The sequence below is a fragment of the Melanotaenia boesemani genome, chromosome 16, assembly GCF_017639745.1.
Source record: "Melanotaenia boesemani isolate fMelBoe1 chromosome 16, fMelBoe1.pri, whole genome shotgun sequence".
NCBI classification, from domain to species: Eukaryota; Metazoa; Chordata; class Actinopteri; order Atheriniformes; family Melanotaeniidae; genus Melanotaenia; species Melanotaenia boesemani.
The window spans coordinates 13,640,354-13,662,137 of record NC_055697.1 but is presented as its reverse complement, the minus strand read 5'-3'; the positions used below and the strand labels follow the sequence as shown (position 1 = coordinate 13,662,137).

At 37.8% G+C, this 21,784-nt stretch overlaps 1 protein-coding gene across 8 annotated transcripts in view; it reads right to left on the bottom strand.

Annotated features, from left to right (window-relative positions):
- adgrb3 (adhesion G protein-coupled receptor B3) overlaps window positions 1-21,784 on the bottom strand; it is a 106,106-nt gene that overhangs the window by 12,508 nt on the left and 71,814 nt on the right. For all 8 annotated transcript variants that reach the window (XM_042010294.1, XM_042010296.1, XM_042010293.1 and 5 more), the window contains 7 exons: window positions 17,893-18,039; window positions 16,992-17,067; window positions 15,543-15,645; window positions 15,018-15,061; window positions 6,507-6,633; window positions 5,345-5,448; window positions 5,077-5,179 (listed from right to left, as the gene is read on the bottom strand). In XM_042010294.1, coding sequence (XP_041866228.1) covers window positions 5,077-5,179; window positions 5,345-5,448; window positions 6,507-6,633; window positions 15,018-15,061; window positions 15,543-15,645; window positions 16,992-17,067; window positions 17,893-18,039 — 704 coding nt within the window. The remainder of the gene's footprint in view (window positions 1-5,076; window positions 5,180-5,344; window positions 5,449-6,506; window positions 6,634-15,017; window positions 15,062-15,542; window positions 15,646-16,991; window positions 17,068-17,892; window positions 18,040-21,784) is intronic.

The following is a 21,784-nucleotide window of genomic DNA, read 5'->3' as shown; positions in this document are numbered from 1 at the left end:
TTCTACATTTATTTTATGCTAAAAATAACATGCAGTTACTTTGTATGTCAAACTTTAAAGAAAACATATGAAAAATGATCATAATCACTTTCATTGAACCTAACAGAGAGAAAGCAGCTTTACAGTTAAATTTTAATACATCAGGTCTTTCGCATCAGTCACTGTGTGTCTGTGAGTGCCTGTTCATCCAGTCTGATTTCACCAGCTGTTGAAAACATAGTTACCATAGCAACATGAGTGATCAGCTGCAATAGTTAAGAAAAAGCTGATTTATCATCATGGTTTGGTGTTGGGATAATCAGCTTTGATATTTAGTATTTTCTTATTAAAACTTACAGTGAAATGGAAAGAAAACCAACATAACTTCAAAAGTAAGTAGTAAAGCATTTGCCATTCAAATCTTAATATTTGTAATTGTACTGTTCGTTATTTAAGAACACCTGAACACTGAATAGAAAGCAGGAAATCAGTCCTGCTTTGAAACTACTTTTGACTTGGTACACTTCAAGAGCTGATGCTGCTGCAGTTCAAAGCAACACAAATACTGTACATCAAAAACAGAAAGAAAGACAATGTGGTTCTGACATCTGCTAGCTGTACTGCCTGCAGACTTGCACCCAAAGCTAATTCTAAAGCTGCTGTTGCTCATGCGTTGTCCAAGGTGCTGAAAATAGAACCTCCCGTGTTTCCTGGAAACGGGTCACATGCAACTGTTAGGCTTCATGGTTCACTTGGATGGCTATACCAGCCAGCCTCATTTGTCCTCCAAAATAAAAACTGCATTTGCTAAGAGAGAGAGAAGCACCATGATCATATCATGATGGTACTGATTGGGCACAGGCAGTCGTGAAAAGAACGAGGTTGAAACCCAGAGTTCAGATTGCCCTTTAGAAAGGCAAATGCTGGGAGATGATGAGTGCAGTGTGTCAGTATCCATGGAAACAGAGGAACTGAGGAAAGGACCACATTAAAGCATTGCAGAACTGATGGACATGGAGGTGGGGGGTAGGTGGAGATGGAGTGCACTTCAGGGAGGGTCAGTGATGGCATTTAAGACTGGGACAGAAAATATGAGGAGTTTCTTATTCGGGCCTGACTTCGCTCTAAAGGTTTGATCGAGACTCCGTTTACTTTCTATGTTCTATGTTCTATGTCAACAAAAAAAGAGAAAAAAGTTAAACATTACAAGAGCAAAACAAGGGAAGGACTTTCATGCTTGCTGATAGCAATCCTTTCCAGAGATGGATTAAAATGCTCACTGGGTGATTGACTTCTTTTTTCTCTGTGCTACAGATGTTCTTACTTATTGATCATTATTCATTATTTACAATATTTACATATAATTGGTAGTGTAAAAAGTAAAGGTTCAGTCCATTACCCGCAGTATTTTAAAACATATTACACTCACTGCATTAAGCACTTAAAGAGATTAGCTAACAGGAGAGAAGGACATAAATTTCACTGAATGTATAGGACGGTTCTGCAGAGACATGCATCATTATTTAAAACATTATGGAGGATTCCCAACCAGCTTATACCAGCTATTTCAGATCAGAGGCTGGTCATTTTGACTGAAGCACCCTCACTCTGATTTAAGCAACAAGTGCCCTTGTGCTTTATTAAGGAGCTGTTTGCATGGATGAGACATCAAAATGGTGGCGGTGCTGGAAAACTGTTGCTGAACTATATACATATCAGTTTTAGCTGGTACAGCACAAAATGTGACTACTTCTACTCCCTTTAGTCCACCTTGCCTGTTTTATCTGAATGTATAAGTCCCTAATTCTTCCAAACATAACCAGAGGTTTCTTCTGTTATAAGAGAGATGAGCCCTATCTATTCTATAAAAGTTAGTTACAGAGATTAACCCTCAAATGGAGAGAAAGAAACAATCTAATCGCTCTTTCAGGCTCCTCATAATGAAGAAGGGAGGCTTTAAATATAATGCATATTAACTTGAATAGAAATGTTTCTTTGCTTTAAACTATTCACTTCATTTTTAAAGAAAGAATAAAACAAAACAAAAGGAAGTGATGTAATGTAATGTAGTGCTGTATTAATCATTTTTAAGTGACGCATTCAGGGTCCTTATAAATATGAGGGTTTGCATTTCCACCTGCTTTGCCATCTTTGATAGACCATCTGTACTGACACATAACGCACACCATTCAAGGACAAGGTGAGAACTTCGAATCTGTTCTTGTTCAATCTGTGTGCAGATTTAGGCAGATAACTTGTATAAAGCTGCTCCTGCTGTGTTCTCTTTGGACTTTGGATATTTTAACCCCCCCACCCCACCCACCGATGCATTTCTGCTCATTATAGTTTGAACATGTTACAGAAACATCATAATTCAGCCTTTCTCTGCAATACCACCAGCATTTGCCTCTCCCCATTTGTCTTCATTCTAACCAAGACGAACAGAGGACAAAAGAAAAACACAGAGATCCAAAGGTGACTCACTGACTTCCTGCTCCCAGAGGACACCTCCACAGCAAAGAGATGATTTCTATTAGATGATCCACAAACACTGGAGCCAATTACATGCACTTCTTACAGGGGATGGAGGAAAAACAAGTGAGGCAGAGTCAGGCAGTGTGGCAATTAAACCCACACAGGAACAGTGTTTTCTCCTCTTGCAGGCCCACTATTCAAACTCTGGGCTCCACTGTATGTCTGATTAAACTGATGAAATAGCACTCACATATTATGTCAATACAGTAGCAAAACAGACAATATTGATAAGTGCATATAGTCCTGGAATACTCAGTGGGTCTGGTTTTAGGCTCTCATGAAATCTTTTGGCTTCTTTAGAGAAATGAATTGGAAATTAATAGGCTACCTGGGTGAATAACAACCTACAAGACCAGTACTGACATGGAGGATATGACATGGTAATTCTGTTTTTCAACAGTTGGGCAATGTTTGCATTTATTTGATGTCTTATTTTGCAATATGAACTTGTCTTCTAGCTCTTCTTTTTCGTTATGTTAACTAGCTTTTTCTCTTTTCTAGAAGCAGCTTTCTACTACAGCAGAAACCTGAGTGACCCGAAACTCTATAGTTGCAGACAAAACACAAAATGCTAAAATGTGTAAACAGATCAGAGGGAAACTTCTTTTTCATTCATCTCTGTCCCCTCTTGCTTTCACTTTTCATAATCATTTCATGTCACTGATAGTAAAAAAAAAAACATACTGATTCCAACGATTTTAAGCAGATGTTTCACTTTTACTTGAATGTGTCGGTCTATGAGTCAGCAAAGGTACCTTGTTGAATCAGTTCTAGCGGAAGCTGAGATGACATCTTCGATATGGCAGTGGATTTTCTGAAAAGCTCGTCATCTTTTTACAGATTTCATAGACAGACATCCTCTTACAAGCATGCTGAGTATTTCATGTTAAGTGGTGGTCCTTTTAATCAAGACAGGAGATGACTGGAGCCATGATTAAATCTGACAAGGCTTCAAATCAGCTCAGCTTTAAAGAAATGCCTCAAGGCTTTAAACATTCGTAGGCATGGCTACTTCTCTGTGCCAGATTTGTAAGGGCCATCAAGTAAAACGATAAACACGTGTATGAATGCTTTTTCTGATATTTCATGACATCAAAATGATTGACACAGAATGAATGCATTAACTTTTGAGTAAAAAAAAACAAATTGTACATTATGTCAATATTAAACTTCTATTGTAACAAGAGGCCAGATGCTGTAGGAATTTTGAGGTGATCTTTGCTTGCTCATGTTTTTCTTTCTGAATCAATTTTTAATAAACAAATGAGGATGAAGTACTTTAATTTATATGAGTTTAAGTCCTGGTAGACCCATCTGTGACCAGCATACTGCAAATCACATCTGTAAACCTGCAGTCTAATGATGGAAAATCCTTTCAGACACATGGTACCGTTGTTTTAAATGTTTTTGGCTCTAAATTAAATGTACAGTTGAACTTATCTGAAATCTAAAACTGCTGCAACTGACATCTGGATGTTAAAAAACAACAACAACAACAAAAACAGCATGTTAATAAGGTAAAACTGCAAACATAACAGATTAATTGGGAGAAAGTGGAAGATAATAAGTGTTTGTTCCAAACGTTAAAGGCACACTGATAAAGTAGTTACACAATTAAATGCCAGTAATCGGACAATGTGTCATTCTGCAGTGCTGCCAAATGACTGAGAAGGGCATCTGTGTGGGCAGCTTGTAAATCCCAACTACTCTTTGTCAGATAATCTTTTACATTAGCTCTAGTTGAAAAGCTGGGGAGACGACGTTAGATATGTTACTGGATGCAGGCCCTCTTCACTGCTTTTGAATCCTATGATAGCATTAGCTGAGCAAAAACTGCCCCATATTTGTCTGTGATGGTTTTGCTAACCTCACTTAGCTTGGCTGGACTGCTTCAGTGCTTTTAAACTTCTGTATTTCACCTCAGATTGATTCAAAAGACCGTTATGACCAATTATGCGCATTTTCTTTAAAAGCTTTTAAAAAGGCATGGCTTTTTCTATGCAAACTGAGTTTGTCAATATTACCACAGGACAATGTAACATCAAAATGAATGGGCTTGATCTAAACTCCATGTTATAGAGGCTTTGGAAACACTTTTTTTTGTTTTTTATTTGGATAGTGTGAAAGGCTCCTTTGTGTACAAAGAAAGAGAATAATTCCCTTAAAACTGAGAATAATACTGCTACAGTTGGTTTTCATCCTTGCTTTTGAAAATGGGTTTTCAAGAGCAGCTACTGTGTAAAAAAAAGAGTAAGTCTGTTATTTCTCAAACAGGAGAATAAAAGAAACCTTTTAAGTTTTACCTTTTCTTTAAAAGTCATGATGAGAAAGCTACTGCACTATATGACAAGGACACTTTAAGAATCAAAATGCAAACCGAAAGATATCAAAGAATTTTTCAGAAACTGCAACTATACAAAGAAGGATTCCTGAGCTGTTTGAAACCTGAGCAAAGTTACGTAAGGTTTCAACTTAATCTTAACAATGCACCATTAAACTCAACAACTGCTGGAGCTTCACACTGTCTCACCTGTGCCTACTAAATGCTTCAGTGACACTTACCACATTGTGGGTCTGTGTTTGTCCAACCAGGATCAATATGTTTGAGCAGATTATAGATAAGCAGAAGTTGAGCAGGATAATGGATCGTTCAGAGCGGATATATCTATAGGGAAGAAGAGTAAAAAGAGCAGGTGATGTCAGATTATTTCTTCACTTTCTAGCCTGGTTTTTGGATAGAAGGTTTTGATCATTAGATAATGGACTACTTGACCAAGACACTTGAGTCATCCTATAGTTGAAAAATATGCTATGAAAGTGTTACAGTTACCTCCATAACACAGCGTAGATCACTGCCAGTGTGATCAAGGCGAGGCAAGACAAACCACAGCCAACTATCAATGTCACAGATGGGACCCCTGAGTACTCCATGGTCTGTGGAGAAGACGGTGAGAAAAACCAGTCAGTGGGAGGCAGGATGTGGTTCATGCAGGACAGTAAATCTTTATTACTGCCCAGAGAAAGAAGCAATCAAAACAACCACCACCAATCTGAATGGTCCACAGTGGGATTCTTAATTCACTGTGAAGTTTGAGGTGTGTGTGTGTGGGCTTGGAGGTGGTTTAGATAGAAGCACAGTAAGATTATGCTAAAAAAACAAAACAAAACAAAACAAAACAAAACAAAACAAAACAAAAAAACAAGAAAAAAATGGTAGAGCTCAATAGGAGCAAAGTAGTGGTTTTGTTTGATGCTATCTTCTATTACTTTTCCTGTCACATTCGAAGGTAAGGTAGTTTGCCAATCAAAGAGCTACCTGGAGACATACTCACTAATTTGGCTGAGTTTAACATTAGAAAAAACAAGATATTGAGGCAAGTAAAAATAAAAACATGGGAAAGAAACATTTAAAGAGCACTTTCAGGACAAAATATTTGCCTATCTGCTGTTGAGTGCTTCAGGCCTACAGGAGAGGAAAAACAGATTTCTTTTTTTGTTCCTGCTGTGCACTCACACAGAAGACTGAGAATACAGCAAGTGATTTATGCGCTCACTGTATCTTCACTAGAAATTCAAGGCTTCTGCTTAATTTACAATAGTCTAATATTTGCAGATGAGCCCAAATGATGTGCTCATCTTATTCTTACCAACATTTTATCAGGTTATTACAAGGCTATCTTTATCTTCATTCCTAACCAAATGTGCATTTGATTGATGGGGATAAAATAACACTGCACACACCCTCCTGCCTGCATGTCCATACAGTAGGTAGGCTATCCAAATCTATGCAGAAACTAGAAAAAATATCATCCACAAGTTCCCTTTAGCACCGGACAGCTATTTAAGGGGATTAACACGCCAAAGATTCAATTTTCATTCTCACCAGCTCTCTCTCTTTCACACACGCACACTCACACGCACAAAAGACAGCGTTTCTCCTTTACATTAGCCTATCCAAGCCACACTGAATAACAAATCAATATTCTACTTACTATTTCTCTTGGTTGCTGAGCCAAAATGGCGAAGGTAGATACACGATCACACAAGCATTTTGTATGGGATGCATCTGTAAGCACCGTTTTGCATCCTTTTGTGGACCAGGCTCCCCAAGAATCGTTCCTGCAAGGAGGAGGCAGAGGCAATCAGAGGTTTAATTCCAGCGGTGACACGACCACTTCACAGGACTCATCGACATTGCTCCGGCAATCTTATTTAATTATTCCTATGTTTAGACAATCGCGGAGATTGTTCAGATTAAAATGCAAGGCGAGCGGACAAATCGACACGGCTCCTGTGAGGCTACAAGCAGCATTTCAGCTGGAGCTGATAGAGAAGCAGAGACACGGAGGAGGGGGAGGACGCACGGAGCTGTCCAAGCAGACCGGTGCTGATTGATTCGCAATACGCAGATAAATACCAACTAGCCTCCTGGTATAAAAACACCGCCACCCCCCATACTAGTTGCAATGAAAACGTTCAGAATTACCTGCAGGTCTTTGAAGACGATTTCTATTCCTGTAAATATTCCTGTATTCTTTTCCCCCAAACGGCTGTTTCCCCCCCCTCCTTTTTTTTCTTCCTCTCTCAATGCTCCTCTTATCCAGTATTTTCCCTTTCGCTTTCCCCCCTTTTCCCCCCACTTGACTCAACTGTTTTAATTAGCAGCTTTTGAATGCTTCCTTAGGGGTTTTTTCACCCTGGAAACGGTGGACAGCATCAGATTGATACTCCGTTCCTCTCTGAGCGTGAGAGGGGGAGGTTGATGTAATGAGAAAATAAACGCGCGCTTTCGCAGGATTTGCTTATTCGGCTTCACGTCAAACCATATGGCAGGAATAAGACACGTTTGAGGCATATTCCTGAAAATCCTTGTACACTAAAGTTGTCGCGCTTGGAGCGAAGCGATCCACAAAAAACACACTGAAGAACTCGTACCACCCTGCGGAGAAGGCGCGAATGGTTGCAGCCAGTCCCAGCTTCCAGTAGGTGAAATAAAAGAAGAGTCTTTCTGTATTTGTTCGTTTGCAACACCCATCGACTCGTTCTTATGTTTTTAAAAAGGAACAACGAAAGGAAAAAGGAATCCTCACTGGTTAAATGTTCGGGTTTTCAACTTTTTTTGACACCAAAAGCTGAGCGTGGCTGCACAGCTGCATCCTGACATGCAGAGACGTGTCACACTCAAAAAAACACCTGTTGTCCTGTGAGTAAGACACCGGGCTGTCTTTTCTTTCTCCGCCATCCTTTCATGGAAAAGAGGCTAAACAAGACGAGTGCCACTGACTTAAGGACAGCATGTTGCCTGTTGATTTGTGTGAGCAGTGCTGTGCAAAGCAATTCTGCTTTGTCATTTGATCAATACGCCAGCGAAATTTATTATTCCTGGAGGGGACCTTGGAGCCAGTTGCAAATTTCCAAGCAGGGCCAACCAGTGCTCTGGGCTGTCTGCATTGAGCAGAAAAGCCATAAAAGAGCCCCCCTCCCCACTACTTAAATTCTCAACTCAGTTGAAACTGTTTCCCTGTGAACAGCTGATGTATGCATAAATAAAGCCAGTGACTGACTTTGGATGTATAGTTTGTAGTTTAACTTAAAAAGCTCACACAGGAAATTATTTTGTCAAACTAGACATCAGACAGAATAGGTAATGAATAAACTGAAGCAACAACTGTTTCAAAATGTACTTGCCTCTTTGTCAGTACAATGGCTAAAGAGCAGTGAGTGAAGCCTTTAGAAGCAGGAAACAGCAGGAAACATAAAACTTTACACCTGTGAAAGTGTGTCAATCATTAACATGTGGCAAATGGTAGTTTTAGACTAGCTTAGGCTGGTGTTTTAAAGCCACACTACAGATTTTCTCTCTGAGGCGCCCCCTATTGACAGCAAATGTGGCATCTAACTTGCATCCTTTTTCAACTCTTGAGCTTTCTCCAGAGAGTAAAAGTCAAACGTTGACTCTAATCTCTTTTCCTGTTCCTTTTAATCTTTCTTTCCTCACTTCCTCCTTTAATGTCCTCTTAGGGTTCTTTGCTGAGTTAGCCATGATGCACATTCGAAATAGCCAGTGTTTCAAGTTAACATGTAACATGGTGCCATAAAGTGAAATGCTACTGTAAAGCAAAGCAGCATCCCGGAGTCAAAAACACATTTCTAAGGTCAGATATTTACACAGTCCTACTTTAAGTCACCAAAGATTAATGGAACTGTATAAAACAAAAGAGGAATATTAAATTATTAAATAATAATAATACAACAAGAAGGCTGAATGCTCAAAATGATCACATTAAGATGCAAACCCTCCCTCCAGACTGACTTATTTGATGCTATTTCCTCTTGATACATTTACTTTCATAGAATCCACCATTCCCCTGGTGAGGTTTCAATCTTCCACGTGATCTGTTCCTAACTTTTGATTTGCTTCGCCTTTGTGACAGTGGAAGAAGCTGACAGGAGAACAATCACTGACCAGGGATTTCTGTACGTCATGTTTGATGTGTTGTGTGACATTATCAGGACTTAGTGGCCCTAGAATATAAAATGCCCCCAAGGGAAAGTGTCAATGTTGATGTTAAGCCAGTGAGGCTGATGACTTGATATTCATCTTATACCATTTGCTGACCACTTTCTGCCTCTGCAATGATGTATTGACATCTTTCCATCAAAACCTACAGGACTTGAAATGTGTGACGGCACTGAATCATGCTCCAACTTTTACATATTCAAGTCTGTGTAAGTGACAGCAGAGCCACATAAAAAGCTAAAAAAAAATGCTTGGATGTTAATAAACAGAAAGAGAGAGAGAAATCCTTTCTATCCAAGATCTTTGTATGACTTAAACTGAGTTCCAGCCATCTTGTTTGGCCAAGACATCAAGTCACTACATTTCATGCACGATTCAGACAGTGAAGCTTATAACTGTCAAACTAAACAAGGTAGTGCAGCTTTAAAGGCTAAATGACCAGACCAATCTGCAGTTCTTTAGCTGCGCTCACATGCCAGATGGCTTATGAGCATCGCTTGCTATACCCTGTATATCTTTGGGCATTCTCAAACCTCTTAACATTCCTTGCATGCCCACATTAGATTATCCAGGCACTGAGATGGGGGCTTGAAGAGGGCCTCAGGCTATGTACTTCAGGCAATTTTAGAAAGACTGACACACAACGACAGGCAGAGGAAGGTGGAGAGGCATTGCCGGGAAATTATTCCATCTATCTTGCATTTCTTGATGATGGGCAATTTATATCAGCCTGTGGGCCACATTGAGTGTGCTAACTGAATGAAGGGAAAGAAAAATGAATACATATTTCTATGTAGCTGGAAATCCTATTAATTCTATGAAAGGTATATCTCGCCAAATTGCAGCAGACAAGAAAGAGAACATTCAGCTTGGATTTGTTAAGAGGGAATTCTACTGTGCTAATAATCACTTTAGTGCTTCCAATGCTTACACTGAATGATAACCTATCTGATAGTGCTACACTATCTAAACATTATCCTGCACTGTCATGCACCTCTTCTTAGAAATACATGACAGTAGACATTGATCAAGGTAAAAGATAGACCCATAATTACTGAATCATCAAAGTGCCATGCTTATGCTGATTCACTTTGATGGTTCCTACTCATGTTTGTGCCCTGACAAACAAAAACACAGCAAAACCTCCCAGTGTAAACTAATGTATAGTTTGTGCCCCCACACAAGTCCATTATGAGTCCTTTTTAGAGTGAAGCTTAAAATTATTGTAAACATCATCCATGTTGTTACTTATCCTGGTTGCTGGCATCCTTTTGATGTTTACAGAGATTACTGCAAAGTGCACAAATAGATCAGACTTAAAGACACTTGAGCAGTTTTCAAACACATTATAGATGGTTTACAACAAGAAATAACCAAAATAGAGAAAAACTAAAAGAAAGACAGAGAGGGAGGAAAAGAGAGAGAGAATGAAACTTTCCACATGGGTCCTTGGGACTATATCTGATCAAGACTGAGGAGCAAATATGTCTGAGTGGGTCTGTTTGGTAAAAATGCTCGACAAGTGTTGATGTGGAAATGTCAAAATACTTTGACATTAAAATGGGAACCATTAGATAGCACTCTGAGACTTCAGAGACTAAAACAGATAAAATACAACTTTAACTGAAAGCTAAAGTGAATGTGAACGTGCTACATCTCAGCTGTACCACAACTTACAAAAGAAAATGCCATCCACCAACTTTAACTAGCAAACTTAGTGTTGATGGATTCATCTTTGCAACTACAACATTCGTTTTGATTCAACCCTTGCTAAATGTCGATGCAGTATTTGTCTTTGAATGTCAAATTGAAAAGTACTCCTTTCTTATCTTTCTTAAACATAAAAAATAAATAAATAAATAAAAAATAAAAAATCTACACTGGAAACTGAGGCCGAGGCACTCGTGTGTGCTGCTGCAGTAGAGCTTTGTGTGGTTCTGCTGTGCAGCAGTAGGCAGGGTTTGTTGTGGCCTGTTTGGCTCAAATCCAGGCTCTCCAGATGTTTGCAGAACCTGAAGCTGTGACAGCTGCTTTCACACCTTCATATATAAATGATTAATAGGCTCTGATTCTGCAGGAAGAACAGATACCATGGTAGCACTCATGGTATGACCCGTTTAGCACATGATAATCTAAATCATAATACAGGTAATTCTTTTGTAAAAGCCACAGCACAGGGTGGAAATGCTCTTATTTTTCTTTCTTGTTAATAGTTTGTAGATGTAATATTTAGGCAAGAACCAAGATGGGAATTGGGAAATTGATATAAAGGTGAAGAAAAAAAATGTAAATTGTGCTTTAAAGAGGTACTTGTGCACTAACCAACAAATCCTCGTTCAATATGCAAGTTTTTTTTTTTTTTTTTTTTTTTTTTTCACTGATAAAGACTATCCTTGTCTCTTGGATGTTTTAAACCCCTGTCAGATCCTGTTGGAAAATCTAAGAGGAGATGCAGAAGGATCTGTGACCAAAATGTTGGAAAGACGCTCCACTGATTTTCTATGTACTGCGAACAAGTATTCAGAGGATTTTTAAAGCATCCATCTAAAAGGTCAAAGCTTATCTGTGATGTTGCTCTGTAGTTTTTTTTCAGGTTTAAAAACAACAAAACTGCTTAATTTTGAGATGAGAAAATAGGATAGATATATTCATTTTCCCAACAACAGAATTCAAAGTAATCCAGTTAATGCATAATCCAGTTTTAATAAAGGTTGAGTTCACTGTATCATATTCAGTATAATTTAACATTTATATATCCTATTAGCTTTCTTGATTGAGCTATAATGTTAATCAGTGGAAGAGTAGATGTATATTTTAACGAGTTATCTTGAAAATCACTGCGGGTTGCCATCATATTTTTTTCCCCACATAGTGGAGGAAGTTCTTTTTAAGGATCTTTTTTAAGACGTTAACTTTTGTTTTACACCAGAAAACATTAACATTTAAAACTATGATAAAAGTTGACAGGATTGACCTGTTTGTTCTTTGCGCTGTGGAGCTAAAGAATTAAACAATACACGACAAAAGCAGCTGATATGTTGGAGTGTTCCACTTCATTTTACTAAAACCTTTGTCATTCTGCCTTTATTCATTTTTTAAACCATTTTTATTAGCTACTTGATCACTGAGTTGGTCAGGTGCACTGGAAGTACAAAACTGACCAATAACACCAGCCAAAATTTGATTTTATAGCACAGGTGAATGAATTATCTGAACTTTATTTACAATAAATAGATAAAACCAGGTAAATAAACAAATATGAAGATCAAATAATGATATTTCCAGGATTGATTTACGATTTGATATTTAAAATGATGAAGAAATGTCTTGGTAATCTGTGCATTCAATATACTGTTAAAAAATATATTCCCTTTATAAATATTTCAGATTATCTTTGATGGAGGACTTAAACCAGTTCTATTGGAGTTCTACTGGATTGTCCAAACAATAACAATGTATTAAATATAGAATGTTAATAGATAACTAGGCACAAAACAGAGTGAATGTTCTTTTTTCACCATTGCAAGTGATCAGTCTGATCATCAAAATCCTTCTTACAGTTGTGTGAAACAGCTAGCCTCAGCTAATGAAACTAGTGCATTGTTCCAGTGAGTACTCACATGCTATCTGCACCTCAGTTCTCTACTTGTGACCACTTTCCTCTGTTAATTGTTACTGTGAGCACTCTCATTTGGTTTGAACCAACAGATGGTACATTGCCCCTGAATGAGTCCTGAGAGTGACTGCTATTGGGTAACAAGAAGAGCCAAATGTTTGAAATGAAGATGATTATTATCCCATGGAGTCATTCAGCAGTGCTCTGATTAAAATGACTTTGTGTAGATCAGAAAAATACTGGTATTAAACATATGGTTTGTGGAATCAGAGAGAGAATGGAGCAGAGTTGTCCTAGTTGTATCTTTGCTGTTCAAAAATAGACTAGTTGCCCTCAAATACAATGACAGAGGACAAACCAAACACAACTCACATGCTGTTTCAAAGAACAATTAATGAGCTAATGAGATATTGACTAAACTGTCTCATCCGCAGTTACTAAGTTTTGTAGTAAAGTAAAATTATCATCCAATATCACACAAAATACATTAAACTCTGGTTTCTAGGAACAGCCTGAGCTGTAACATATTACATTGTGATGCCTTATCACATTAAATTTACTTACACTTATTATGACTTAAAAAAAATCTTTTTTTCTATTGAAAACAATCCTGGTAATCACCAGTTACCAGGATTGAAAGTATGGTTTTAATCCTGGTAACTGGTGGTAAAAGTGAGAAGTATTTAACAACACAGGTTCTCTAGTTGGATGGCAGAAAATTGATCACAAACTATGCCAGCATTTTTTTTTTTTGCAGAAACTTTGTCAGAAATTAAACAAAATGTGCAAAATTCTTATGTGCTCCATGTTTACAACATGTCCTTAGAAAGCATGGGCAGAATAATTTCACCACCTCCAGTATTGTTTCCCAGACACTAAATCTTTTTTTCTTCTGCAGGATGTAAATTGTACTCACTTGAATTTCACCATTTGTATAATGCTTCCTTTTCTATACAGATCTTGTTCATGGCTTGCAAAGAAACATCAGCCAGTCATCATTGTGCCATTTGCAAAATTTCTGCCTCATTCTTCAGCAAATGCCTTTGTTCTCCACCATGCATCTGCTTAAATTCACCCAAAAGATATCTTATGAAGCTTAGCCCTAGACTGCCAGCTTTGGTCTCATGTATTCCAGTTGCTTACTGACCCATCTGTCCTCTTGCAAAAACCATCCAAGTGATACCATTTGTGAACCAATCCAAAGTGCAACAGAGGTTCCTCTCAGAACACTTTCATGGTCAGTGGCTGTGGATGATCTGACCTCCTGCTTGAGTGATGTTAAACTTGTGTTTCTAATTCATGTTTATCACGTGAGTGTGCATAAATGGATGTGTTGTTTTTGCAAAGGCAAAGGAAAACATGACACAGACTATGTATGTACAATTCCCCTGGTGTATGTACTGTATGTCTTGCACTCTGCCCCAATTTCCTACCTACCGGCTACTCCCAGGGAAAAATCTTATCATCTTATCTGAAAGTCTTCTGCAGACTATCTTTGAATGGCCACATGAACAGCATCTACAACATGCTTATATAAGTCTGGCCTGTTGCTTTTTAGCATATATTGTGATCTCATTTAATGCAAAAAAAAAACAAAAAACAAACAAAAAAAAACAAAAAACTTTCTACATTTGAGTGGGACTGCTTTAACTACTGTGACATGGACACAGGGGTCCTCAGCAATACAAAAACGACTCAGCAGTATAAAAGGTGACATCAAATCAGCCCAATGCCAAAAACAAGCAAAATAAGTGAAACCTAAGTAAAAAAGTAGCAACGACCTAAAACAAAAAGGTGTATTAATGTATAAGTTCAACACAACTCAGTTATTTTACTTATTTTGTGATGGTTTGAATGAACTGCATTGTTCAAGATGCTGCAGCATTTTTGAGTGATGCTCTCGTGAATCAGGCTGTAATGCTTTATTCAGTTTGTCTGACATTTCTAGCTATGCCTACATGTAAAAAATTAAGTTTTCAAATATATGATAATTGTTTTTTAATAAGATAATCTATACAAGAAAACTAAACAGCATTGCTGAAGTACAGAGTTTCATGTCTGTAGGATTGTGATTTCACAGGGGTAAATCTATGAGTCATATATGACTCATATTAAAGAGTTGAAGGAGCGACATTTGCCACACCGAAACATTGCAGCTATAAAGCTTTACCAACACAGGCCTACAGATATGAAAAAATCCCACAAAACTGATTTATAAAAGACTCAAAGCATGTGAGTCTCAGCAAAAACATCACGTTTACATTTGTTCCATTTATAGCTGGTTGTTTTTAGGGATTTAAATTATGGTATGGATGTCATTCCACAACAAAAATTAAGTTACAACAGCAAAAAAACATGCCTACTTACATTATGGTGTTATCCCACAGTGCGCAGTAGGGGTTTGATGTTCCCTAGAAAGCAGGAAAAGGTTTGGTGAATCAGGGCAGGATGACAGCTGATCATTCTCATCACCACATCAAGTTCATTATCATTAATTTGTCCTTCTGTGTAGATCTTTTGAAAAATGTGTTTCATGGATCACATAGAAACTAAATTAGAGCATGGACTGAGACATCACAGGGACACACAGTAAGACACACTTGCTGACATGCTCGGATTTACATGCACTTTATCTCTAACATGAATTAAAAGGTCTGGATCATAAAAAGGGATTGTCCTCGTAATTATCTCAACGCAGCTCCTGACACTGGGTGCTTGCAAATTAATTATCGAGCCAATTAACCACCATTGTTTGTCTCCTAAAGGGAGGTGATCGGCACTGTGTTCTTTGTTGAACATGCAGTTAACACACACAAACTCTTTCTGAAGGGTTCAAAAGCAAAAGTTCTTTTGGGGGGTTTCTCAAGGGGTTATACAAGCTGTAGTGCTTACATTTGTGAGGTGAGCCAGTTCAATCTCCAGGTGGGACTCAGTTGCCTTGGGTTCAGGTCTTACAGTCACAGCAATAACCTTTGAGTTCACAACTGTGTGGTTCCTGAAACAAACACAGAAGACAGAAAATAGGTGTCATTTCTTAAATTAACAAAACACTGTTTAACATTGCGTTTAGTATTGAAGCTTAACTATGTTAGCATCTTATGTACAGTATGTCTCCATGAAGGTCAGTCTTCATCTTCACTCAAAGATTAGGGTAAGGTGTAAAGTCAATGAGTTAATTTGGTATTAAACCCTGATTTTGCATTTCAGGGAGGATTTTGTGCACAAATTTTTAATCTATGATTTGGAATTTAGGGTATAGAAATTCATCAAATTAATTTTCTCAAGCATATTTTCTCTGGCCTCCATTGATTTGAATAGTGACCCAAATATTGAGCAACAAATAACAAGGGGGCTCTTACAAGATGCATAATGACACATCAGAGCACCTACACAGTTATGGTGTTTAAACCAGCCAAGCAGTCCAGAAAAGACGGTACAAAGCTTGCCTGAGATAAACAAGATGTTTGTTTTCATGCTATGCTTTTAAGATATGATGGAATATTTATGCTTCTGGATAGAGCTAAAATTCTGTGACCATTTTCCACAAAGAAGAAAACTGTCAGCTACAAAAAGGAGAGTAGAGCTGGGACTGCTGCAGCCCACTCTCCTCTCAGCACCACTTTAGTTGAAAATATTCTTTGTTTGACGTTTTACTGCAAGTCTATTTTCTACACTTATTTCAAAATGGGAATCAATGGACTAAATTGCTCCACTCAGAATACACTTACAGACTTCTGACATTTAGTTTTTTTCTTTTTTTAAAATCTGTCAAAGGGAAAATGAGCAATTCTACAAACCCCACTTGATCAGCTTATCCTCATTCCAGTCTACTTAGAGGAAAAGCTTCAGTGTCCTGTTATGAGCTTCAGTTCACACTTGCACACAGCGCTGCTGCTCTACCTATGACAGCTGGCCTATCTTTGCCTAGAATGACCGCTTTGTCCTTGAATGTCTGTGCCAGAGACTTGTAGACTTGGAGCTGACACCAGGTCATTCTTTGGGCCATCCCACTGCTTTTCCAGACACAAATGTAGTTTGTAATTAATTACATACTCCATGCTACAGAGAGTAAGTTTCTTTCATTTCTTTTAATTAGAGTCAACATAAACCTCTAACTTTCTTTGGGAAAGACACAACAAAAGGAATTTGAATTATTTTAAGCTTAATTTCATGTCTAAAATGGGACAATTAAGGGTCACCAGAGTATGTTGTTTTTAAACTTGATCTACAACAATAAATAAAACAGAGACATCTACAGCTTCCAAAGGAAATAAAAAAAATCTTATATTTCCTCCTGCCAACAAACCAGAAAATAAAGATAAAGAGAAATGATGGACTTACTTTGGTGAAGGTAGCATAAGTCCAAGAGTCTTGTAAAGGACTGTTCCCAGAATGAAGACAGGGGATCCTTCCATATCTGAAAGAGGAAGTCAAACATCAGTCATTTTTACATTGTTAGACTGATTTTAAAACAGACATTGCCATAGTGGTGGAGCCTGTTGCAGAGATATACAAGATATTCAAACTTTATTATTCAATCCAGTACAGTAAGTTCTACATTGTCAATGCAAAAGCTGTGTTGTACATAATCTGTTAATTTGCAGCGCTAATGCAGGCTATACTGATCATAATATATTTTCTGAACAGATAGTTCTTCTTAAAGACTTTAAAAGGAGTCAAAGTAAAACAAATGAAAAGTCTTCCAGTGAATCAGCTTCTTCCTCTGCAAAATGCACAGATTCTGAATAAATCCCTTGTTTTGTTATCTTTCATATATCTCGGGAAACACTGATAACACCAATTAACAAAATGGTCTTGCTCTGGATTGAGATATGGAGTGCAATGTTTGAACGGATGCCATTAATGCTGAGTTGACTGAACAACCTCAGGCAAGTAAAAATAGCTTTTTGGAAAGTTCTATCTTTTAAGTGTGCAGACAAATCAGTTCAAGTAAAATCCTCTCACTTCTGCTGAGCTGTCAAGATATTTGTTTTCCATCCTCCAGTACGGAATCACACATTAGATATTTACTATGCATCAATCCTACATTTCTCTTTTCAAACAGTAGTAGTAGAAATATTATTTTAAGTTTTAATTTAGATGTTTAACATATATATTGCTGTTTAGGGCAACTACAGTTTACACATTAAGGATATCTGTGCAACCCTGACTACAGCAGAAAGATGCACAGAACTGGAGGTCATGCAGCTGTGTTATATACTGTGTATGTTGAGTCATATACCTGCTGACTGGGAAACAAAGAGGCCCTTTGGGATGACCACTTTATCTTCTGAGTTCCTGGCCCAGTCGACCATACCTTTACGACCTTTCATGGGGAAGTTGATGTCAGTCATCACAGAGACGGCAGGAAGTCTCTGGATGCTGGCCACTGCAGCATTTGAACAAACATAAACCAACAAAGAAATACAGATTATTGCCATACTCCAGAGTACCTCTGAGTTTAAATACAATATGTTTTTTTTTCTTTTATTGAGACTAAGGTTCTTGTTAAAATCACTTCAATAAATTATAGTGCAAATCATTCTGAAAAAAAAAAAAAGATATCCTTTGATTATAGGGCTAAAACAGAATTTGAGCTTGCTGTCACTTCACCATTAAAATGAAGATGGTATAAGGCTCTGGCAACAAAAGAACTAACATAATTAATAATTTATTTGTGTCAGTAATGTCTGAAAAACTATCTGATACTGATACATGAAGTAGGTAATTTATATGTCAAAGAAAGGAGGCTTTTCTGTTTTTGTTTCCATCTTAACAGTTGTTGCAAAGTCAAAAAGCTGCAACTTGCACCTTACATCTGGAAAACAGATAATCTCCCTAATCACTCTTTCCTCTTCTCATCTCCCTGCAGAGATACCATAAAAAGCCAGTCCACGCAATGAGGCAATGACAAGGAAAATATCCCAGATCAATGGAAAAGACCATAGAATTACAAGTGGGGAGGATAAAGCTGCACTGTTTTCTACCTGCTATTGCTCCCAGTCCCAGTCAGGTGGTACCTCAACAAGGGGGATGTGAGGCTAATCCTACCACTGATGCAAAAGCTCCATTGTTCTTTGTGCTGTGCCAATAATACAATTTGAATTCTGGCACGACTCCATGATTGAGCGAGATCTGTGACAGCGAAGGTGCACCTGCATGTTTGGGATGATCCTGCAGTGAGCATGAAATCCCAGAGCACCATGAGACCTGCCATTTACAAAGAGGTCTGTTCACAGCACCAGATGTTGGGAGCAGCAGTGGTAAGAGCATATTTATTTGGGTTTGTGGTTTTAGTCACAGGGAACACCGTGGAAAAACAACAGGGTGCTAGGAAGGCTGTCTTTCAGAGTTCTGGGTAATTCTGCAGGTAAATGGGGCTTTGCATCTGCGTGATGAGACTTGGCAGCACAAATAAAGCAGTCATCTAGGACAGCGATGCCTCTGAACACCGAGTCAAAGTATTCTGTAAGCCTCATTTTCATAAGAGGGAATTATACCACCCCTCATTACACTCAAATGTGTTCATAAGAGGTTCAGCATTAAGTAAATGGTGAAGTCAGACATCATCAATATTTTGCATGGAAATAAATAATAATAATAATGAGCATTCACATCAATTGCACTGTAGATATGTAATTGAAGTTAATCTCCATTAAAGTCAGAGTATTTTTTCCACAATGAAACACATCCTCACAGAAAAACAGCCAGAACAAAACAATACCGAAGTACGTTGTGATTCACTCTGAAAGCAGTTCTCATTTTCTATCATGTCCCGAGCTTAACTTAAGTTGCTGGAATGGAAAGCCTTGCAATCAAGGTTATTTGACTAAAAGTAGGAGGACAGAGGACGATACAACGGTGCCACTATTTATCTAGGTGTCAAGAGGCTGCCATAAATTAGTGACGAAATGATGCAGCAATATCTTACTCAGCCAGATGCTCTCCACTTGGCTCTCACCAATGAACCCACAAAACTTTCCATTCCTTTAATCAAAAGGGCCACGTGACCACCAGGACATGGTGGTGTGAGCTGAAATTACTGTTCCTGGCAACCAAAGAATGTACAGCGTCCAGGGACGAAATAATTATCCCCCAAAACTCTGCATCCTGTGTATTAGTTGCTACCAAAACAAAATCTATATTGATTCTTTTCTTGCCTAAACACAAACAAAAACAGTGATTATTTCTGCCATTTTAGACAAAAAGGAAAACGATAAAGTCCATTGTTGTTCAAAGATGCTTTCCCAAAGAAACCTTCATATTTTACTTTTAGCCAGTGAGGTGGCTTTTTTTTATTGATTCTAGTGAAATTAAGTAGAGACCTCAGCTATCAGGTCCCTCTTTTTATGGAACCAGCTTCCAGTTTGGGTTTAGGAGGCACACACCCTCTCTACCTAGATTAAAGATTTAAGATAAGGCTTAAGATTAGGCTGTAAGATTAAATGATGCACTGAGCACTTCCTAACATTTTTCTTTCCTTGCTTTTATTTTTCCTTGTTTAAATATGTTACACTTTTGGCATCAATAATTTCTTCTTTCTCAACAAATTTCCTAGGCAAAAAGCTGTGATGCTTGTTGATCCCTCTGTCCTGTCCTCGCCACTTCAATTGAAGCAGATGGCCGCCCTTCCTGAACCAGGTTCTGCTAGAGCCAGCCCATGTTTACACTTGCTGAGGATCGGGGCCTGAATCAAAGACAGGATTTAGTGCAAGCCGTTTTCCTTAGTGGAGCTTGTACGAATGAAATTATTATAAGCTGAACAAATATGGCTTTCTTTTAATTGTACCACAATGAATTGGCTTGAATTGATTTGTTTCTGTAAAATACACTGAGATTAATTTTCTCCAAATTGGTGCTATAAAATACCGTAAATAAAGCTGAATGTTGGATTTCTTAGAAAAACTTTTAAAAGCTGAAACTGGAAGGACATGACAAAAAAAGGTTTTTGCTTGGAAAACAGAAGTGAAATATATGCAACTTTTTAAGAAAGAAACAGCAAGATATTCTTCAGTTGTGTGTAAATTACATAGACTCATGGTGTTTAGTTCTATTACTGTCATAAAAGACTTCACATGCACGTCACATCTGATGAATGGACACAACTGAACCTGAATTCCCAAGAAGAGTCCAGACAGTCACATCATTTATCAATTTAACACAACTCAAATATTTGATATCAAAGCTTTGGCTAAAAAAAAAAAAAAAGATGCTCCCAGTCAAGGAATTTGAATAGAAGAAATTCTTAGTAAATTTAGAATCAGTTTCAGAAAATAGTTTTCTTATTGTGTGTAAAGCAGAGGTCCTGTGGTAATGCTTTTTGCCATTGAAGTAGTAAAAAATACTTTTTAGTGGTTGCTATTAAGACAAATTGAACAAAAGTATTAATAAAAAAAGGAGAAAGGCAGAAAAATATTCTTACATCTTCAAAAAGAAGTCAGTAATGCTCTGCATTATGAAACACACTCAAACCTTATTTCCAAGTCCAAAATCCATTAGTTAATTTGACTCTTTTGCTGTTTCATAATGGCATCTTGATGGGTGCATTCATTGACCCATGTTTGGTATGCTGTTCTGGTAGATAAGCTATTTACCATTATGGAAATCATATAGCATAAAGAGCAGCAGAATATGGGCATTAGCTGGAACTCGGTCAAATGGTAGCTATTGTTCAGAATACAAGGGCAAAACCTCCCTTAAAGCAATACAGTTCAGGCTCACATGCACTTGCATGAAAAAGAAAAATCCAGATCAGTGTTCGATTATTCTGCTTTTAAAAGACACAATAGAGACCCTGAGATGGCCATTGGCTGAGGAAGAAATGCTACAGAGGCCTCAAATAATCCAGGAAGAGGAGTGCAGCAGAAGCTAAAAGAATCCACTGCAACACTGAGAGAGAGACAAATTACTCATGATATAAACTCAGACTCAAAAAACCAAAAGAGGGAGCTATGATCTGGATAAAAATCAGTTTCACAGAAAAGCTTATTACTGCTGCAAAGAGAAACTTCACTAGTTTTATTTAAATCTTTTAGCCTTTCATCAGAAATATCTAGATTGTTTTTTTCATGAGTCTTGCAAACAACAAACAGTCTTTTTTCTTAAGTAGCAGTAGCGCAAAACATGCTTTAGGC